Source organism: Mustelus asterias, chromosome 25, assembly GCF_964213995.1.
Source record: "Mustelus asterias chromosome 25, sMusAst1.hap1.1, whole genome shotgun sequence".
NCBI classification, from domain to species: domain Eukaryota; kingdom Metazoa; phylum Chordata; class Chondrichthyes; order Carcharhiniformes; family Triakidae; genus Mustelus; species Mustelus asterias.
The window spans coordinates 39,186,787-39,207,444 of NC_135825.1; the positions used below are offsets into that span (position 1 = coordinate 39,186,787).

General features: G+C 47.7%; 1 protein-coding gene and 1 pseudogene across 8 annotated transcripts in view; both read right to left on the bottom strand.

The window, feature by feature from the left end:
• The window catches only part of LOC144511899 (protein phosphatase 1 regulatory subunit 12B-like), a 317,939-nt gene that overhangs the window by 81,861 nt on the left and 215,420 nt on the right, over positions 1 to 20,658 (bottom strand). For 2 of the 8 annotated variants that reach the window (XM_078242334.1, XM_078242340.1), the window contains one exon: positions 7,976 to 9,345. The exons of 5 other annotated variants lie outside the window; for them this stretch is intronic. In XM_078242334.1, the coding sequence (XP_078098460.1) occupies positions 9,127 to 9,345 (219 nt within the window). In that variant the 3' untranslated portion in view covers positions 7,976 to 9,126. Of the gene's footprint in view, positions 1 to 7,975; positions 9,346 to 9,815; positions 10,179 to 20,658 lie in introns of those variants that run through there. One more of the 8 variants, XM_078242337.1, reaches the window with a different exon arrangement.
• LOC144479314 (U2 spliceosomal RNA) lies at positions 6,674 to 6,874 on the bottom strand (annotated as a pseudogene).

Here is a 20,658-nt window from a genome sequence, read left to right on the forward strand (position 1 = left end):
AAGTTAAAATATGTCAGTGTAAACAAAACAAAACCTTTTAAAATCTAAGCACTTAAAAGTTGTAGGAATAAAAATGTTTTTCAAATATCCATAAAGATAGTTAATCTAGTTAATAAAGCTGCTTCGATACAAAATAAGAAGACAATTCCTATTTCTTTAGTTACAATCAAAAACAGATGCCTGTTAATGAATGACAAACAGCATGACAGGTCTTTGTTTGTCAGGGCATAAATAATCAGGAAGCAAAAGTTTTTACAATTCCAGTGTTAAATCTATATGCAAGGCTGTCACCACGAGTGAAAACCGCACCCTCTCTGAAGTCTAATATTGAGGAGTTCAAGAATGGGCCTCAAATCATTGTCACAAACAAAACAATGGGACAAGAAATGAAAGCATAAACAGAAAAAGATGCTGTATTTCCGCTCTCTTGTTCCATTACATGATAAACCCTCAGTCAATACTTTATGTTATTAAAAACCACAAAAGGCAACAGAAAAATGACCAGCCGAGGACAATCTTATCGATTGAAACACACTGTCCCAAGAGGAAACCAGAGGAATTTTTCAGACTGATGTTGACCCAATGGCTTTTCCCAGAAACTAATTCAAAAGGGTAACTTGAAATTGAATGAGTCATTCAGGTACAAAGTCACGAGCCACCTCACTCTCTGTGGTGAACCACTGTAACACTGTCTAAATATGGGATATGCCTGGGCACGCCCCTGCTGCCTTAATCCGGGGCTCTGCCCTCCTCGGGTATAAAGGTGGCTGCCCTCCGCCCCTTTGCCTCAGTTCGAGTTAGCCATCGGTTTGGGAGTGCTTCTGTTCTTGTTAATAAAAGCCTGTTGTTCCGCAAACTCTAGTCTTTGCGTGTATCAATGGTGCATCAATTTTATTAACAAAATTTTTGAAATAGAGCAACTCCTGAAACCTGACAAATTGGATCTGGATCCGCAGGTAGTTGGCGCCTCTAATTCTTTTGCTCACTGGCTGCACTGTTTTGAGACCTTCATCGCCTCCTCCTCCTCCGTCGTCGTAACAGACATCGACAAACTGCATGTGCTCCACGCCCGCGTCAGTGCTCACGTCTTCGCGATGATCTGCGGCGCACAGACCTACCAGGAGGCAATCGATCTCCTCAAGAGCCAATACAACCGGCAACCGAACGAAGTCTACGCCAGACACCTGCTGGCCACTCGCAGACAGCAGCCCGGGGAATCGACTGAGCAATTCCTGCGCGAACTGCGTGCACTCGGCAGAGCCTGCAACTGTAAGGCCGTTTCAGCCGCCCAAAACGTCGACGACCTGATCAGAGATGCCTTTGTCGCGGGCATCAGGTCGACCTATATCCGGCAGCGCCTGCTGGAACAAGGTGGGCTGGGCCTGAAGAAAACTGTGGAACTTGCCAGCTCGCTGGAGGTAGCGTTCCAGAACCTCGAAGCCTATACCCCCGACCACGAGGGCGCACCGTGGACACCGCGACCACAGCCATCGCTGTACCCGGGAGGGCTGCAAACCTACGCCTCGTCCCGAAGCCGAACTGACCACTGCGGCGGTCCCCGGAGGCCCGAGATGCTACTTCTGCGGCCTGGAGAAGCACCCACGACGACGCTGCCTGGCGAAAGACGCGATCTGCTCTGGATGCGCTAAGAAGGGTCACTACCTGAAGGTTTGCAGGGCAAAATCGGCCCAGCAGCGCCGCGTGCGATCCGCAGGAGGGACCGTCGTTGACGCCATCGGCCACGTGCGATCTGCGGGTGTCGCCATTTTGGACGCCATTGGCCCCGTGCGACCCACGGAGGCCGCCATCTTGGGTGACGTCAGCCGACTCACGGGTGCCGCCATTTTGGGAACCGTCCACCACATCGCCTAATCTGACAGTGGCCTCGGTTGCGTTGGACCAGTCCAGGCCTCACCAGCTCACCTGGTCGATGATGGACGTCAAGGTAAATGGCCACACTACTAACTGCTTATTTGACAGTGGGAGTACGGAGAGTTTCATCCACCCTTACACGGTGAAGCGCTACGCACTGCCAGTACTGCCAATGCAGCAATCAATCTCTATGGCTTCGACGTCCCGGTCAGTGAATGTCCTTGGGTACTGTGTGGCAACTCTGACTGGATGGGGCACGGTGTACAACAAGTTCAGGCTCCTCGTGCTGCCACAACTCTGCGCTGCCGTACAACTGGGGCTAGATTTCATGTGAGCGTCACTATGGTGTATTTTCCCCCGATCTCCGTCCAAAATCCACAGCTAACAGACCAGCCACCACGCACCACCTGTGGTCTCTCGACCCTCAAAGTCGCCCCTCCCTCGCTTTTTGAGCACCTCACCCCCGTCTGCAAGCCCATTGCCACCAAAAGCAGACGGTACAGCGCTGGAGATAGAGTGTTCATCAAGTCCGAGGTGCGACGCCTCCTGGGGGAGGGGATCATTGAGGCCATTACCACTCCCTGGAGAGCCCAAGTGGTGGTTGTCAAGACTGGGGAGAAACTTTGCATGGTCATTGACTACAGTCAGACCATCAACCGATACACACAGCTGGACGCGTATCCCCTTTCCCGCATATCTGACATGGTCAATCAGATTGCGCAATATCGGGTGTTCTCCACCATTGATTTGAAGTCTGCATACCCCCAGCTCCCTATCCGCCCGGAAGACTGCCAATACACTGCCTTCGAGGCGGATGGCAGTCTCTACCACTTCCTTCGGGTCCCCTTCGGCATCACCAACGGGGTCTCGGTTTTCCAGCATGAGATGGACCGAATGGTGGACCAGAATGGGCTGCGGGCCACCTTCCCGTACCTGGATAACGTCACCATCTGCGGCCACGATCAGCAGGACCATGACGTCAACCTCCAAAAATTCCTCCACACTGCGGCACTCCTTAACCTGACCTACAATAAGGAGAAGTGTGTATTCCGCACGCGCCGCCTCGCCATCCTTGGTTGTGTTGTGGAGAACGAGGTAATCGGCCCCGGCCCCGACCACATGCGTCCCCTCCTGGAACTTCCCCTCCCCACCACCCTCAAAGCGCTGAGGAGATGCCTGGGCTTCTTCTCATACTACACCCAGTGGGTCCCCAATTATGCAGACAAAGCCTGTTCGCTCATCAAATCCACATCTTTTCCCCTAGTGACGGAGGCCCGGCTGGCCTTTGACCGCATCAAAGCGGATATTGCGAAGGCCACGATGCACGCCGTAGACGAATCCACCCCATTCCAGGTGGAGAGCGATGCGTCTGACTTTGCCCTAGCCGCCACTCTTAACCAGGCGGGCAGACCCGTGGCCGTCTTCTCACGCACCCTCCAGGGCCCTGAAATTCGACACTCCTCTGACGAAAAAGAGGCACAAGCCATCATGGAGGCGATGCGGCACTGGCGCCACTACTTAGCTGGCAAACGGTTCTCCCTGCTCATGGACCAACGGTCCGTTGCCTTTATGTTCAGCAACGCGCAGTGGGGCAAAATCAAGAACGACAAGATTTTGAGGTGGAGGATCGAGCTCTCCACCTACAATTACGACATTTTATACCGGCCTGGGAAGCTCAATGAGCCCCCAGACGCCCTGTCCCGGGGGACCTTTGCCAGCGCGAACCTAGACCGGTTACAGACTCTCCACGGTGACCTCTGCCACCCGGGGGTTATCAGGTTCTTCCATTTCATCAAGGCCCGGAACCTGCCCTATTCCATCGAGGAAGTCAGGTCTGTAACCAGGCACTGCCAAGTGTGCGCGGAGTGCAAGCCGCACTTCTACCGGCCGGAGAGAGCGCACCTCATCAAAGCCACCCGCCCTTTCGAACGCCTGAGCGTTGACTTCAAAGACCCCCCTCCCCTCCTCTAACCGCAATGTCTACTTCCTCAACATCATTGATGAATATTCACGGTTCCCCTTTGCTATCCCCTGCCCAGGTATGACCTCGGTCACGGTCATCAGGGCCCTGCACAGCCTCTTCACCCTGTTTGGTCTCCCCAGCTATATTCATAGCTACCGGGGGTCCTCTTTTATGAGTGACGAGCTGCGCCAGTACCTACTCTCCAAAGGTATAGCCTCGAGTAGGACCACCAGCTACAACCCCAAGGGGAACGGACAGGTGGAGATGGAGAATGCGACAGTCTGGAAGGCCGTTTTATGAGCTCTCCGGTCTAAGGGTCTTCCAGTCTCCCGCTGGCAAGAGGTCCTCCCTGATGCGCTACACTCAATTAGGTCACTACTGTGCACGGCTACCAATGCCACCCCTAATGAACGAATGTTTGTTTTCCCCAGGAAGTTCTCCTCGGGGACCTCACTACCGTCGTGGCTGATGTCCCCTGGACCTGTCCTGCTCCGGAAGCACGTGCGGACCCATAAATCGGACCCCCTGGTCGAAACGGTCCAGCTCCTCCACGCCAACCCCCAATACGCCTACCACGACGGGCGGGAGGACGCGGTCTCCATTCGCGATCTGGCCCCTGCAGGTAATAGGTCCCACGGCCCCTCACCCCCAGCTCCAAACGTTGTCCATGATGCACCAGAGTCGCAGCACGCTCATTTAGCCCCGTGTATGGCACCCCTGAGCCCCAGGAGCAGCATCCACACACCGGCAGTCTGAAGGCGCCACCGGTTATGGATTGGCACCTGACTCATCGCCGCGGCCTCCTGAACCGGTGCCACGGCTGACACTGCGGCGGTCGCAGTGGCAGATCAAGCCCCCGGAGAGACTGAACTTGTAATTTGAATCAATAACTTGTGACTGTCGTTCCACCACCTCGCCCCCGCCGAACTCTTTTTAAACAGGGGGTGAATGTGGTGAACCACTGTAACACTGTCTGGATATGGGATATGCCTGGGCACGCCGCTGCTGCCTTAATCCGGGGCTCCGCCCTCCTCGGGGTATAAAGGTGGCTGCTCTCCGCCCCTTTGCCTCAGTTCGAGTTGGCCATCAGTTTGGGAGTGCTTCTGTTCTTGTTAATAAAAGCCTGTTGTTCCATAACCTCTAGTCTTTGCGTGTATCAATGGTGCATCACTCTCAAGACGTGAAATTCATCACACAGGAGGATCTGGCCATATACCTTATTTGGAAAAAGACTTTGGACTTTTAACAGGCCATATGGGTAATATCGCAATATCTCTTGCCTGTTTTGAAAACTTCAAGAATCAGCTTAGCAGAGACAGAGACACCATCAGGAAGCCTTCCGCTTCAGTCAACCATGTAGCCGAGGTAATAAACAACAATAGCACGTTGGGAAGTAACTCTCCCCAATCTATTTCAACTTCAAGTTCACCCAAGGACCAACCTCCTGAAAATTCAACAATGCAGCGGCTAGCAGCTTATTGAGAAACCGCTACTTACAAGACTTTTGCTTCAACAAAAAGTATCAAAAAAGGAAACGTTAAAAATGGTACTTGTGTTTTTACTCTCAACCACAAACAGCACCATCTGCTGCATCAGTGCAGCATTTTTCTTTCCTGTTATGAAACAGCAAAGAAGATCTAAGGGAGATTGCTGGTATATTTACAAATTCAAAATGTGGCTTAAAGAAATTACCGTTCAAAACTATTTTCCCTGAAAAATCTCTAAAACAACAAATTTTAAAAATCATGTCAAAACTCTTTGCTTTCATCTCCTGAAGTCTTGCTGTGAATGAAACAAAGCAGCAAGCGAGGGAGGGGCAGAACAGTGAGCAGGGATAGCCACACCAAAATGACACCAATCGGGTCACGCACACTATGTCGGTCCAGGTAAAAGATAAATACTCACGCTAAGTGCACATGCCGTCCCTATTATGTCCGTGATGTTAAAGCAGAACAACTTCTAACAAGGCAACCCAAGATGGAACCTCACTGTACTGAGTTAGATCAGGAGGATTTCAACATCATAGGGGCAGTCACATGCTAAGCAAGCATGACTTTAATTATTGGTATACTTATCACCCACAGTACATGCTACCACAGAATTTTTTTTTAATATATCCAATTCAATCCAATCAAAGTCCAATTCAGATCTCAGCAAATGAGACATTCCAGATCCAAGCTGACAAGACAGGCCTCTCACTTCCTGTCTTGGGCTTGATCTACATGATCCAAGCTGATTGGAGTAGGCATCGCACCTTCTCCAAGGTTCGACCTCATTTGCATCTTAGCCAAAAGGCCGAGATCTTGCTTTAAAAAATTGCTTCAAATGAAGCCTTAATGTAACCTCATGACTTCAACCAAGTGCAGGATGTTGATACTACACTCGGCCAAAAGGCCGAGAAACGGAAGCAATTTTTTTTGTTTATATGTCCAATTTAATCCAATCAAAGTCCAATTCAGAATCTCAGCAAGTGAGACATTCCTGATCCAAGCTGTCAAGACAGGCCTCTCACCTCCTGTCTTGGGCTTGATCTACATGATCCAAGCTGATTGGAGTAGGCATTGCACCTCCTCCAAGGCTTGATCTCATTTGCATCTTAGCCAAAAGGCCGAGATGCCGTTTTAAAAAATTGCTTCAAATGAAGCCACAATGTAACCTTATGACTTCAACCAAGTACAGCATGTCGATACTACACTTGATCTTAGCCGAAAGGAGAAGTGGAAGCAATTTTTAAAAAATTTATCCAATTCAATCAAATCAAGTCCAATTCAGAGTCTCAACAAGTGAGACATTCCTGATCCAAGCTGACAAGACAGGGCTCTCATCTCCTGTCTTGGGCTTGATCGACATGATCCAAGCTGATTGGAGTAGGCATTGCACCTCTTCCAAGGCTTGGTCTCATCGGCATCTTAGCCAAAAGGCCGAGATGCCGCTTTTTAAAAATTGCTTCAAATGAAGCTAAAATGTGACCTAATGACTTCAACCAAGTACAGCATGTTGATACTACACTTGATCTTAGCCAAAAGGCCGAGAAGCGATTCATTTTTATTACTTCAGAAAATGGCATGCCCTGTCTTCTGTTAGAAGTTTAACAACACCAGGTTAAAGTCCAACAGGTTTATTTGGTAGCAAAAGCCACACAAACTTTCGCTTTTGCTACCAAATAAACCTGTTGGACTTTAACCTGGTGTTGTTAAACTTCTTACTGTGTTTACCCCAGTCCAACGCCGGCATCTCCACATCCTGTCTTCTGTTGCCATGTTAATTATGCCCAACTCCCTCTTAGTGGTAATTGCCTACAATTCCTACACGTAACACTGTAACACGGTATTCTCATTTGCTAACTTAGCTTGGTCACATTTTTAAGCCACAAATATCTGACTGTAAATGCTCATTAAAATCTTTGCTCAAGTTCCTTGCAAGTCCAGTTTTGACCACTCTGTGGCAGCACTGAAACAAAGTGTTCCATCTTCTTAAAATCAAGCATCAGGGAAGAAAACACTCAGGTACGGTCCTATTTCATGCGAAGTCAACCATTTGAAAACCTGGTTTTAACAGGCCTTTTCCTTGTGTGCGGTTCTCTCCCATGGGCTAATGAGCCTGTACTCAGCATTCCTGCTCCCCCAATTCCACAGCTACCTATCTGCTCCTTCAGTGCAGTTCGTGATCTCAGAAGGTTGAGATTATGCAACAGAAGCTGTATTTAGAAATTTGTTTTAAGTGCACTTTATTGACCATGACCTGACTAGGACCTGAATCTAGAGGGTTAGTTATTTTCTTTCAATACATACTGATAAAGTGGACCATCTACTATCTTGTGAACACAAAGGCATACATTTATGTAAACAAATCAGAAGACTCAGTTAAAAGATTCTGAAACTGACTTGCAACTAAAATTTAGGTCAAGGAGTTGTGTGCAAGTCCATCACTGCTCTGCTGTATTTATTTGGCCTCTTGTGCAAATGAAATTCTAATAATAAATTTGCAGGTGTCGCTTTAGCTTGAATTACATGAGAGAACATGATTTTCCAATTCATAAGGAGTCCGGAATGTCCGATGTGCATTAAATGAGTTACTCCGCTGCTGAATACCATGGTAAAATAGCAAAGAAAAACACTGCTAACTCCATTATTCAACATGTAGGCTTTAATTTACTTTTAATTCATTCAGTAAATATGGGCATGGTTGAAAGGTCAACAGTGAGAATACTTCTTGAACCTCTACAATCCAGATCATGAAGGTGTATCTATAATGCTATAAGTTAGGGAAGGAAGTCATATATTTCTGAGTAAGGATTGAGTGTGACTTGGAAGTGGTACTGGTGTTCTCATGTCCCTGCTGCCCTTGCCCTTCTAAGCAGAACTGTTGTGAGGTGTTGAAGCAGCCTTGGCGAGTGGCTATAGTATATCTTGCAGACGCTACACACACTAAACACAGAGCACCGCTGGTGGAGGGGTAAAAGGTGACAATCAAATGGGCTTTGTCCTGGATAGAGTTTAACTTTAAGAGTGCGGTGGAGTTGTGGGGGCCCTGGCAACTATTACACAGCGCTGCCAGTCCTGGAGGCCCGGCATTGTCTGCTCCATGATGTCGAAGCCCTAGCGATGGAGCTCTGGGTGGCATGGTGGCACACAGTGGTTAGCACTGCTGCCTCACCAATGCTAGGGCCCCGGGTTCAATTCTAGCCTCGGGTCACTGTCTATGTACAGTTTGCATGGGTCCGGTTTCCTCACACACTCCAAAGATGTGGGGTTAGGTTGATTGGCCATGCTAAATTGACCCTTAGTGTCAGGGGGACAAGAAGTATATGGGGTTACAGGGATATGGCCTGGCTGGGATTGTTGCCGGTGCAGGCTTGATAGGCTGAATGGCCTCTTTCTGCACTGTAGGGTTTCTATGATCAAGCTCGAGTCCTTCAGCAATGGCACTGTGTCTGGGCCATGCTCTCAAGGTTCTTAGCCATGGTCCTCAGAGACTGATCCATGCCATTGACTCCATGTGTGGCTTGGATGTCCTGCCCCAGACTTTTCACTGCAATCATCACCCTTGCAGTTTTGATCTGGGTGCCTGCAATGCCAGCAACATCTCCTGTGGCTGAAGGCTTTGGGACTCCTCCAATGAGCCTTACATTTACAAGAATATTGCTGACAATCTTCCTAGATTTTGTGGCTCTGCATTTGCAACTCCAGCTGGAACTTGTCCAGAGGCACAGCATGTGGCTAGGGCACAACTATGTCTAGGGATCCAGCAGACTGCTGACTGCCTGATCCCTGGGACATTGCTGTCTCCGCCTAATGTGCATCAGAAGCTGCGTGGTGCTCACCAATAGTGACCCAGAGCCTGTCTGCAACAATCGCCCTCCCAGATGTTTGTCTCTGTGATGATGGATGGTACAGGTGAGAGCTGTGATGCCTTTTCAGTGTCTTCCTCTGAGATCTCCTCTGAGGTGCTGTCAAGGGTTGTAAGGGAGGTTGTGTCTCTGGATTGCCCGGCTTCATCAGATGGTGATCCTGCAAAACAGGGGACATGATTTCAGTAAAAGGAATAAACAAGAGTCTGGGTAATTAACTTATTTGAGACAGGTCATCTGAATGAAGGTGCAGTGGATCCTCACTTCGTTGGCACAGGCCAGCCTCGCTGTTAGGCACAGCTCGCTCCTGTCCCTCCTCTTGCAAGTTGCATTGCCCTTTCTTTGTAGGGGTTGAGGATTCTACGCTCAGACACCACCCTGCCCGTCTTCTCCATCTCCTTTCTATTATGGGAGATCTTCTCCTGCGGGGACACAAGGAGGACTTAGTGAGCTGGAGGACTGGCATGTGTAGGCACCATGCCTCGGCAGAAAGGGGTTGTGAGGAAGAGTTTCAGTGGGGTTTAGAGGAAGATGCTGGGAGGTCAGGTCTGGAGAGGTTGCCAGGTGGCAGCGATTAGATTTAGGTTGACATTCCGGGAGTGCCAGACCAGGAGGCAAGTGATCACTCACCCTTGCATCTCGTAGGAGGTCATTCATCTTTTTGCAGCATTGGACCCCCCTTTTCCTGGTCATGCTGCTGACACCGACAATAGGTGCAAACACCGCCCAGGTGGGGTTGGCCATATTACTCGAACTTCTCCTGCCAACATGCGGGTAGATGGTGGCCCGCCTCTCCTCCACTGTGTCCAAAAGCCTGGTAAAGTCCCCCTCTGAAAATTGTGGAGCTGCTCTTCTCACAGCCATCCTCCTGGGTTGCCTGGGAGTGAGTGCTGAGGAACCACTTAAATGCAACTCCCCCTTGATTGCAGTGCTCAGCTGAGCCCTGGGTTAAGTGAATCAGATGCCTGGTTAGTCAGGTGCGGCATGTTTCACCTGAGGGAGCAACAATTGTAGTAAGTGGGAGAAGATCGCAATCGTGCCGCACTGGTGCAAAGCACAGGAAAATTCCATCCTACATTTTTGATCAATGTGCTTTCATTTTACTTTCACTATCATTAACCTGAAACACTGATAATGCAAAACAACTTGTGTTAAGTAGTACCAAAAGGGGAATATATAGAGCTGAATACTACTTCTGAAACTGAAGCACGTTTCTTAGATCTGTCACGTTTCATCTTTTCAGCAACATGACAATGAACACAGGCCAATGATGGACTACCCAGAAATATATTTACCTGAATAAGCAAAACTGACACTACATTCTCTCAGCTCAGTAGGTGCTCCATTTATAGATACAACCTGGGCGTGGAACCACGTTCCACTGCTACAGTCATCAAAAAATAATTGAAGAGCAAGCATTTTTTCAGGAAATAGGCTTGTCATATTGCTCACTTAAAGTTTTCAGCACATACTGTACGTTGACAATCCAAGCAGGGAGAGGGCCATACTAGACTTGGTATTGGGGAATGAGCCAGGCCAGGAGATCGATGTTTCAGTGGGGGAGCATTTTGGGCTTAGTAACCATAATTCCATAAGATTTCGGGTAGTCCTTAGATGAATAGAACAAAGAACAAAGAACAGTACAGCACAGGAAACAGGCCCTTCGGCCCTCCAAGCCTGTGCCGCTCATTGGTCCAACTAGACCATTCGTTTGTATCCCTCCATTCCCAGACTGCTCATGTGACTATCCAGGTAAGTCTTAAACAATGTCAGCGTGCCTGCCTCCACCACCCTACTGGGCAGCGCATTCCAGGCCCCCACCACTCTCTGTGTAAAAAACGTCCCTCTGATATCTGAGTTATACCTCGCCCCTCTCACCTTGAGCCCGTGACCCGTCGTGAACGTCACCTCCGACCTGGGAAAAAGCTTTCCACTGGGAACAGGACAGGTGTGACCCTCGGGTGAGGGTGTTTAATTGGGCGAGGGCCAATTACATCCAAATTCGACAGGAACTGGGGAATGTGGATTGGGAGCGACTATTTGAGGGCAAATCCATATCTGGCATGTGGGAGGCTTTTAAAGGCCAGTTGATTGAAGTGCAGGACAGGCATGTCCCTGCAAAAATGAAGGATAGAAATGGCAGGTTTCGGGAACCATGGATGATAAGGGAAATTGTAATCTTCGTCAAAAGGAAAAAGGAAGCGTACAATAACTCGAGGTCTAAGCATCTAAAAACCTGACGAAGCCCTTGAAAGTAAGAAGGAACTTAAATGTGGAATCAGCAGGGCTAAAAGGGGCCATGAACTTAGCAAACAGGATCAAGGAGAATCCCAAGGCTTTTTGTGCATATATTAGGAGCAAGAGGGTAGCAAGAGAAAGAGTAGGCCCACTCAGGGACAATGGAGAGAAGTTACATGTGGAACCACAGGAAGTGGGTGAAATCCTTGATGAGTACTTTGAATCGGTATTCACCAAGGAGAAGGACATGTTGAGGTCAGGGATAGGTGTGTGAACGCTCTAGAGAACGTCAATATGTCAAAGGAGGAAGTGTTCAATATCCTAACTTGCATAGACAAGTCCCCAGGGCTGGATGGGATCTATCCCAGGTTACTGCGGGAGGCAAAGGAAGAAATAGTTGGGGCCTTAACAAGCATCTTCACATCCTCTTTGACCACAGGCGAGGTTCCAGAGGACTGAAGAAACGCTAATGTTGTTTCCTTGTTTAAGAAAGGAAGCAGGGACTGCACGGTGAGTGCCGCCTGACTGAGAGGAGTGCTTTTGGAGTTGGGCGAAAATAGGGAGTAGTAAGTCATAAGGAGGTAAGTAGTCATTAAACTTGCTTTCAGGGTGAGCTAAATTAGTTCTTCTTTGGGAAGTTAAAAGCTGCACTTTTAGTGCTTTCCTGCAACAGGAATCAGCTGAGTCAACTCTCAACTGCACTTGGCTGGTTGTTTGTACAACTAGTTAAAACCAGTTCCAGGGCTTTGTAAGTTGTGCCTATAAAAACAGAGGCCTCAGAGTGCTGCTCTGACCGCACGGTGAGTGCTGCTCTGACTGAGAGGAGTGCTTTTGAAGTTGGATAAAACAGGGAGTTAGGTGAAACAGGCAGCAGAGGCTACAAGGAAGAGTGCTGATTGGTCAGTAAGTGTTATTTTTTTCTTTTTGCTCTTGGCATTGTAGTCGTTGTACACTACAATAGTGTTTCTGTGTAATTTCTGTGGTTTATAGTTTGAAAAGGTTATATTCAGTAGTAACAAGGAGCAGGAAAGAAGGGCCCCAGAAAATTGGATATAATCTGAAACAAAACATCTTTCAAAAGTTTAATTTAAAGGGGTAAGACATGACAGGAGAGCTCCAAGCTGTGGTTTGCTCCTCTTGCTCCATGTGGCAGGCTGGGGACAGTTCCAGTCCCCTGGGTCAGCATGTGTGCGGGATGTGTCCCCAGCTACAGCTCCTGGAAACTCAAGTTTGAAGCGGCGGCTGGAGACATTGTGGAGCATCTGTGAGTCAGAGAATATCATGGATAGCACATCTCGAGGTGGTCAAACCACAGGCTCAGACTCCACAGGCAGAAGGGAATGGGTGACCACCAGTCAGAGCAAGAGAGATAGGCAGGTAGTGCAGGAATCTCCTGTGGCCATTCCCCTGCAAAACAGATATACAGATATATATTTCCTCTCTAGGGAAAGTAGTAGCAGCCAAACTTGTTGCACCACGGTTAGTTCTGCTGCAGAGGGGAGGGGTAAAAAGTGTGCCAGTGCAATAGTTATAGGGGATTCAATTATAAGGGGAATAGACAGGCGTTTATGTGGCCGCAAACGAGACTCCAGGATGGTATGTTGCCTCCCTGGTGCTAGGGTCAAGGATTTCTCGGAGCGGCTGCAAGGGGGAGGGCGAACAGCCAGTGGTCGTGGTACACATTGGTATAAACGACATAGGTAAAAAAAAGGATGAGGTCCTAAAAGCAGAATACAGGGAGCTAGGAAGAAAGTTAAGAAATCGGACCTCAAAGGTAGTGATCTCAGGATTACTACCGGTGCCACGTGCCAGTCAGAGTAGAAATGACAAGATATATCAGATAAAGATGTGGCTGAAGAGATGGTGTCAGGAGGAGGGTTTCAGATTCCTGGACCATTGGGACCAGTTCTGGGGGAGGTGGGACCTGTACAAATTGGATGGGTTACACCTGGGCAGAACTGGGACTGATGTCCGAGGGGGAATGTTTGCCAGAGCGGTTGGGGAGGGTTTAAACTAATATGCCAGGGGAATGGGAACCGATGTAAGGAGTCCAAGAAGGAGGGAACAAGGACAAAATGTGGGGAGAAGGTTCCAACTACATCAAAAATCAGGAAAAATGTTAAAAGGAAGAAGTGGCAGGGGCGGAGAAGTGGCAGACGGACTTCAACCCAGACAAATGCGTAGTGGTCCATTTTGGCAGGTCAAATGGGATGAAGGAGCACAATATAAAGGGAAAGACTCTGAGTACTGTCGAGGGACCTTGGGGTCCAGGTCCATAGGACTCTAAAATCGGCCCCGCAGGTGGAGGTGGTGGTTAAGAAGGCGTATGGTGTGCTGGCCTTCATCAATCGAGGGATTGAGTTTAGGAGTCCGGGGATAATGATGCAGCTATATAAGACCCTCGTCAGACCCCACTTGGAGTACTGTGCTCAGTTCTGGTCGCCTCATTACAGGAAGGATGTGGAAAAGATTGAAAGGGTGCAGAGGAGATTTACAAGGATGTTGCCTGGATTGAGTGGCATGCCTTATGAGGATAGGCTGAGGGAGCTCAGTCTTTTCTCCTTGGAGAGATGTAGGATGAGAGGAGACCTAATAGAGGTATATAAGATCGGGTGGACTCTCAGAGGCTTTTTCCCAGGGTGGAAATGGTTGCTACGAGAGGACACAGGTTTAAGGTGCTGGGGTGTAGGTACAGGGGAAATGTTAGGGGGAAGTTTTTCACACAGAGGGTGGTGGGCGAGTGGAATCGGCTGCCGTCAGTGGTGGTGGAGGCAAACTCAATTGGGTCTTTTAAGAGACCCCTGGATGTGTACATGGGACTTAATAGGATGGGGGGTTATAGGTAGGTTTAGAAGGTAGGGATATGTTCGGCACAACTTGTGGCGCCGAAGGGCCTGTTTTGTGCTGTAGTTTTCTATGTTTCTATGAAGGGGAACTCAGGAGATGTTATTAATGGAAGTGTTAAAATTCAAAAAGAAGGTACAAAAACTAGCATAAGGGCACTTTATCTGATTGCTCGTAGCGTTCGAAACAAGTAAATGAGTTGACGGCACAAATTGCGAACGAGTATGATTTGGTGGCCATTACAGAGACATGGTTGCAGGATGGTCACGACTGGGAGTTAAATATCCAGGGGTATCAGACTGTTCGGAGGAACCGACAGGAAGGTAAGGGAGGTGGTGTAGCTCTGATATTTAAGGATGACATCAGGGCGGTAGTGAGAGATGATATAGGTTCTATGGAAAAAAGGTTGAATCTATTTGGGTGGAAATTAGAAATAGTCAGGAGAAAAAGTCACTTGTAGTGACTTTTAGTCTATAGGCCACCAAATAATATCATGGTGGGGTGAGAAATAAACAAAGAAATAATTGATGCACCTAAAAATCGTACAGCAATTATCATGGGGGATTTTAATCTACATGTCAACTGGTCAAACCAGGTTGGTCAAGGCAGCCTTGAAGAGGAGTTCATAGAATGTATCCGCGATAGCTTCCTTGAACAGTATGTAATGGAACCTATGAGGGAGCAAGCTATCATCGATCTGGTCCTGTGTAATGAGACAGGAATAATTAATGATCTTACAGTTAGGGATCCTCTCGGAAGAAGCGATCACAATATGGTTGAATTTAAAATACAGATTGAGTGTGAGAAGGTAAAATCCAATACCAGTGTCCAAAGGAGACTACAATGGGATGAGGGAGGAGTTGGCTAAGGTAGACTGAGAGCAAAAACTTTATGGTGGGACAATTGAGGAACAGTGGAGGACTTTCAAAACGATCTTTCAGTGCTCAGCAAAAGTATATACCAGTGATACGGAAGGACTGTAGAAAAAAAGATAATCAGCCACGGATATCTAAGCAAATAAAGGAGGGTATCAAATTGAAAGAAAATGCATTCAAGGTGGCAAAGAGTCTTATGAGGAAAGGTTGAGGGAACTTGGGTTTTTCTCTTTGGAGCGGAGGAGGTTGAGAGGAGACTTGATAGAGGTTTATAAGATGATGAGGGGGATAGATAGAGTGAACGTTCAAAGACTATTTCCTCGGGTGAATGGAGCGGTAACTAGGGGGCATAACTATAGGGTTCATGGTGGGAGATTTAGGAAGGATGTCCGAGGTAGGTTTTTTACTGGAATGGACTGCCTGCAGGGATAGTGGAGTCAGAAACTTTAGGAACATTTAAGAAGCTATTGGATAGGCACATGGAGTACTTCGGGATGATGGGGAGGAAAGAGCTTGATCTGGGTTTCAGACAAAGCTCGGCACAACATCGTGGGCCGAAGGGCCTGTTCTGTGCTGTACTGTTCTATGTTCTATGATTAGTGGGAAACTAGAGGATTGGGAAATCTTTAAAGGTCAACAGAAAGCCACGAAAAAAGATTTAAAGAAAAGAAAGATGGATTATGAGAGTAAACTAGCTCAGAATATAAAAACAGATAGCAAAAGTTTCTACAAATATATAAAATGAAAAAGAGTGGCTAAAGTAAACATTGGTCCTTTAGAGGATGAGAAGGGGGATGTAATAACTGGAAATGAGAAAATTTTTGAGGCATTGAACAGGTATTTTGTGTCAGTCTTCACAGTGGAAGACACAAATAACATGCCAAAAATTGATGACAGGAAGGCTATGGCAGATGAGGACCTAGAAACTATTATCACGAAAGCGGTACTGTTGGGCAAGCTAACGGGGCTAAGGGTAGCCAAGTCTCCTGGTCCTGATGGAATGCATCCCAGGGCACTAAAAGAGATGGCGGGGGAAATAGCAAATGCACTAGTGGTAATTTACCAAAATTTGCTGGACTCTGGGGTGGTTCCCGCAGATTGGAAAACAGCAAATGTGACGCCATTGTTTAAAAAAGGAGGTAGACAAAAGGCGGGTAACTACAGGCCGGTTAGCTTAACTTCTGTAGTTGGGAAAATACTTGAATCGATCACCAAGGAAGAAATAATGAGACATCTAGATATAAATTGTCCCATTGGTAAGACGCAACATGGGTTCATGAAAGGCGGGTCATGTTTGACTAATTTGGTGGAATTCTTTCAGAACATTACATGCACAGTGGACAATAGGGAACCTGTGGATGTGGTGTATCTGGATTTCCAGAAGGCATTTGACAAGATGCCGCACCAAAGACTGCTGCATAAAATAAAGGTGCACAGTGTTACGGGTAATGTATTAGCATGGATAGAACATAAGAACATAAGACCTAGGAGCAGGAGTAGGCCACCTGGCCCCTCGAGCCAGCTCCGCCATTCAATAAGATCATGGCTGATCTTTTTCTGGACTCAGCTCCACTTACCCGCCTGCTCACCATGACCCTTAATTCCTTTGCTGTTCAGAAATTTATCTATCCTTGCCTTAAAAACAATCAATGAGGTAGCCTCAACTGCTTCACTGGGCAGGGAATTCCACAGATTCACAACCCTTTGTGAGAAGAAGTTCCTCCTCAACTCAGTTCTAAATCTGCTTCCCCTTATTTTGAGGCTATGCCTCCTAGTTCTAGTTTCACCCGTCAGGGAAACAACTTTCCTGCTTCTATCTTATCTTTTCCCTTTATAATCTTGTATGTTTCTATAAGATAAGATAAGATATTCAGAAGTTACAGAGGAACATAGATAGGATGCAAGACTGTGCGGAGAAGTGGCAGATGGACTTCAACCCAGATAAATGCGTAGTGGTCCATTTTGGCAGGTCAAATGGGATGAAGGAGTACAATATAAAGGGAAAGACTCTTAGTACTGTAGAGGATCAGAGGGACCTTGGGGTCCGGGTCCATAGCACTCTAAAATCGGCCCCGCAGGTGGAGGAGGTGGTTAAGAAGGCGTATGGTGTGCTGGCCTTTATCAATCGAGGGATTGAGTTTCGGAGTCCGGGCATAATGATGCAGCTATACATCATTATGCACGGTAGTGCAGTGGTTAGCACTGCTGCTTCACAGCTCCAGGGTCCCAGGTTCGATTCCCGGCTCGGGTCACTGTCTGTGTGGAGTTTGCACATTCTCCTCGTGTCTGTGTGGGTTTCCTCCGGGTGCTCCGGTTTCCTCCCACAGTCCAAAGATGTGCGGGTTAGGTTGATTGGCCAGGTTAAAAATTGCCCCTTAGAATCCTAAATTGCGTAGGTTAGAGGGATTAGCAGGTAAATATGTGGGGGTAGGGCCTGGGTGGGATTGTGGTCAGTGCAGACTCGATGGGCCGAATGGCCTCCTTCTGCACTGTAGGGTTTCTATATAAGACCCTCGTCAGACCCCACTTGGAGTACTGTGCTCAGTTCTGGTCGCCTCATTACAGGAAGGATGTGGAAAAGATTGAAAGGGTGTAGAGGAGATTTACAAGGATGTTGCCTGGATTGAGTGCCATGCCTTATGAGGATAGGCTGAGGGAGCTCTGTCTTTTCTCCTTGGAGAGACGTAGGATGAGAGGAGACCTAATAGAGGTGTATAAGATATTGAGAGGCATAGATCGGGTGGACTCTCAGAGGCTTTTTCCCAGGGTGGAAATGGTTGCTACGAGAGAACACAGGTTTAAGGTGCTGGGGGTAGATACAGGGGAAATGTTAGGGGGAAGTTTTTCTCACAGAGGGTTGTGGGCGAGTGGAATCGGCTGCCGTCAGTGGTGGTGGAGGCAAACTCAATAGGGTCTTTTAAGAGACTCCTGGATGAGTACATGGAGCTTAATAGGATGGAGGGTTACAGGTAGGCCTAAAAGGTAGGCATATGTTCGGCACAACTTGTGGGGCCGAAGGGCCTGTTTTGTGCTGTATTTTTTCTATGTTTCTAAGATCAGGAGTGTACCGGCAGGCAGGAAGGTGGTTTGAAGTGTGTCTACTTCAACACCAGGAGCATCCGGAATAAGGTGGGTGAACTTGCCGCATGGGTTGGTACCTGGGACTTCGATGTTGTGGCCATTTTGGAAACATGGATAGAGCAGGGACAGGAATGGTTGTTGCAGGTTCCGGGGTTTAGATGTTTCAGTAAGATCAGGGAAGGTGGTAAAAGAGGGGGAGGTGTGGCATTGTTAGTCAAGGACAGTGTTACGGTGGCAGAAAGGACGTTTGATGAGGACTCGTCTACTGAGGTAGTATGGGTAGTAGAAACAGGAAAGGAGAGGTCACCCTGTTGGGAGTTTTCTATAGGCCTCCGAAAAGTTCCAGAGATGGAGAGGAAAGGATTGCAAAGATGATTCTGGATAGGAGCGAAAGTAACAGCGGAGCTGCTATGGGGGACTTTAATTTTACAAATATTGACTGGAAACGCTATAGTTCGAGTACTTTAGATGGGTCAGTTTTTGTCCAATGTGTGCAGGAGGGTTTCCTGACACAGTATGTAGATAGGCCAACAAGAGGCGAGGCCACATTGGATTTGGTACTGAGTAATGAACCAGGCCAGGTGTTAGATTTGGAGGTAGGTGAGCACTTTGGTGATCGTGACCACAATTTGGTTACGTTTACTTTAGCGATGGAAAGTGTTAGGTATGTACCGCAGGGCAAGAGTTATAGCTGGGGGAAAGGAAATCATGATGCGATTAGGTGAGATTTAGGATGCATAGGATGTGGAAGGAAACTGCAGGGGATGGACACAATTGAAATGTGGAGCTTGTTCAAGGAACAGCTACTGCGTGTCCTTGATAAGTATGTACCTGTCAGGCAGGGAGGAAGTGGTCGAGCGAGGGAACCGTGGTTTACTAAACAAGTTGAAAGTCTTGTGAAGAGGAAGAAGGAGACTTATGTAAAGATGAGACGTGAAGGCTCAGTTAGGGCGCTTGAATCATTGAATCATAGAAACCCTACAGCACAGAAAGAGGCCATTCGGCCCATCGAGTCTGCACCGACCACAATCCCACCCAGGCCCGACCCCCATATATTTACCCACTAATCCCTCTAACCTACGCATCTCAGGACACTAAGGGCAATTTTAGCACGGCCAATCAACCTAACCCGCAGATCTTTGGACTGTGGGAGGAAACCGGAGCACCCGGAGGAAACCCACGCAGACAAGAGGAGAATGTGCAAACTCCACACAGACAGTGACCCGAGCCGGGAATCGAACCCAGGTCCCTGGAGCTGTGAAGCAGCAGTGCTAACCACTGTGCTACCGTGCCGCCCTTGAGAGTTACAAGTTAGCCAGGAAGGACCGAAAGAGAGGGCTAAGAAGAGCCAGGAGGGGACATGAGAAGACTTTGGCAGGTAGGATCAAGGAAAACCCTAAAGCTTTCTATAGATATGTCAGGAATGAAAGAATGACTCGGATAAGACTAGGGCCAGTCAAGGACAGTAGTGGGAAGTTGTGCGTGGAGTCCGAAGAGATAGGAGAGGCGCTAAATGAATATTTTTCATCAATATTAACACAGGAAAAAGACAATGTTGTCGAGGAGAATACTGAGATACAGGCTATTAGACTAGACGGGATTGAGGTTCATAAGGAGGAGGTGTTAGCAATTCTGGAAAGTGTGAAAATAGATAAGTCCCCTGGGCCAGATGGGATTTATCCTAGGATTCTCTGGGAAGGTAGGGAGGAGATTGTAGAGCCTTTGGCTTTGATCTTTATGTCGTCATTGTCTACAGGAATAGTGCCAGAAGACTGGAGGATAGCAAATGTTGTCCCCTTGTTCAAGAAGGGGAGTAGAGACAACCCTGGTAAGTTGACCAGTGAGCCTTACTTCTGTTGTGGGCAAAGTTTTGGAAAGAGATAGGATTTATAATAATCTAGAAAGGAATAATTTGATTAGGGATAGTCAACACGGTTTTGTGAAGGGTAGGTCGTACCTCACAAAACTTATTGAGTTCTTTGAGAAGGTGACCAAAGAGGTGGATAAGGGTAAAGCAGTTGATGTGGTGTATATGGATTTCAGTAAAGCGTTTGATAAGGTTCCCCACGGTAGGCTATTGCAGAAAATATGGAGGCATGGGATTGAGGGTGATTTAGCGGTTTGGATCAGAAATTGGCTAGCTGTAAGAAGATAAAGGGTGGTGGTTGATGGGAAATGTTCATCCTGGAGTTCAGTTACTAGTGGTGTACCGCAAGGATTAGTTTTGGGGCCTCTGCTGTTTGTCATTTTTATAAATGACCTGGATGAGGGCGTAGAAGGATGGGTTAGTAAATTTGCGGATGACACTAAAGTCGGTGGAGTTGTGGACAGTGCGGAAGGATGTTGCAGGTTACAGAGGGACATAGATAAGTTGCAGAGCTGGGCTGAGAGGTGGCAAATGGAGTTTAATGCGGAAAAGTGTGAGGTGATTCACT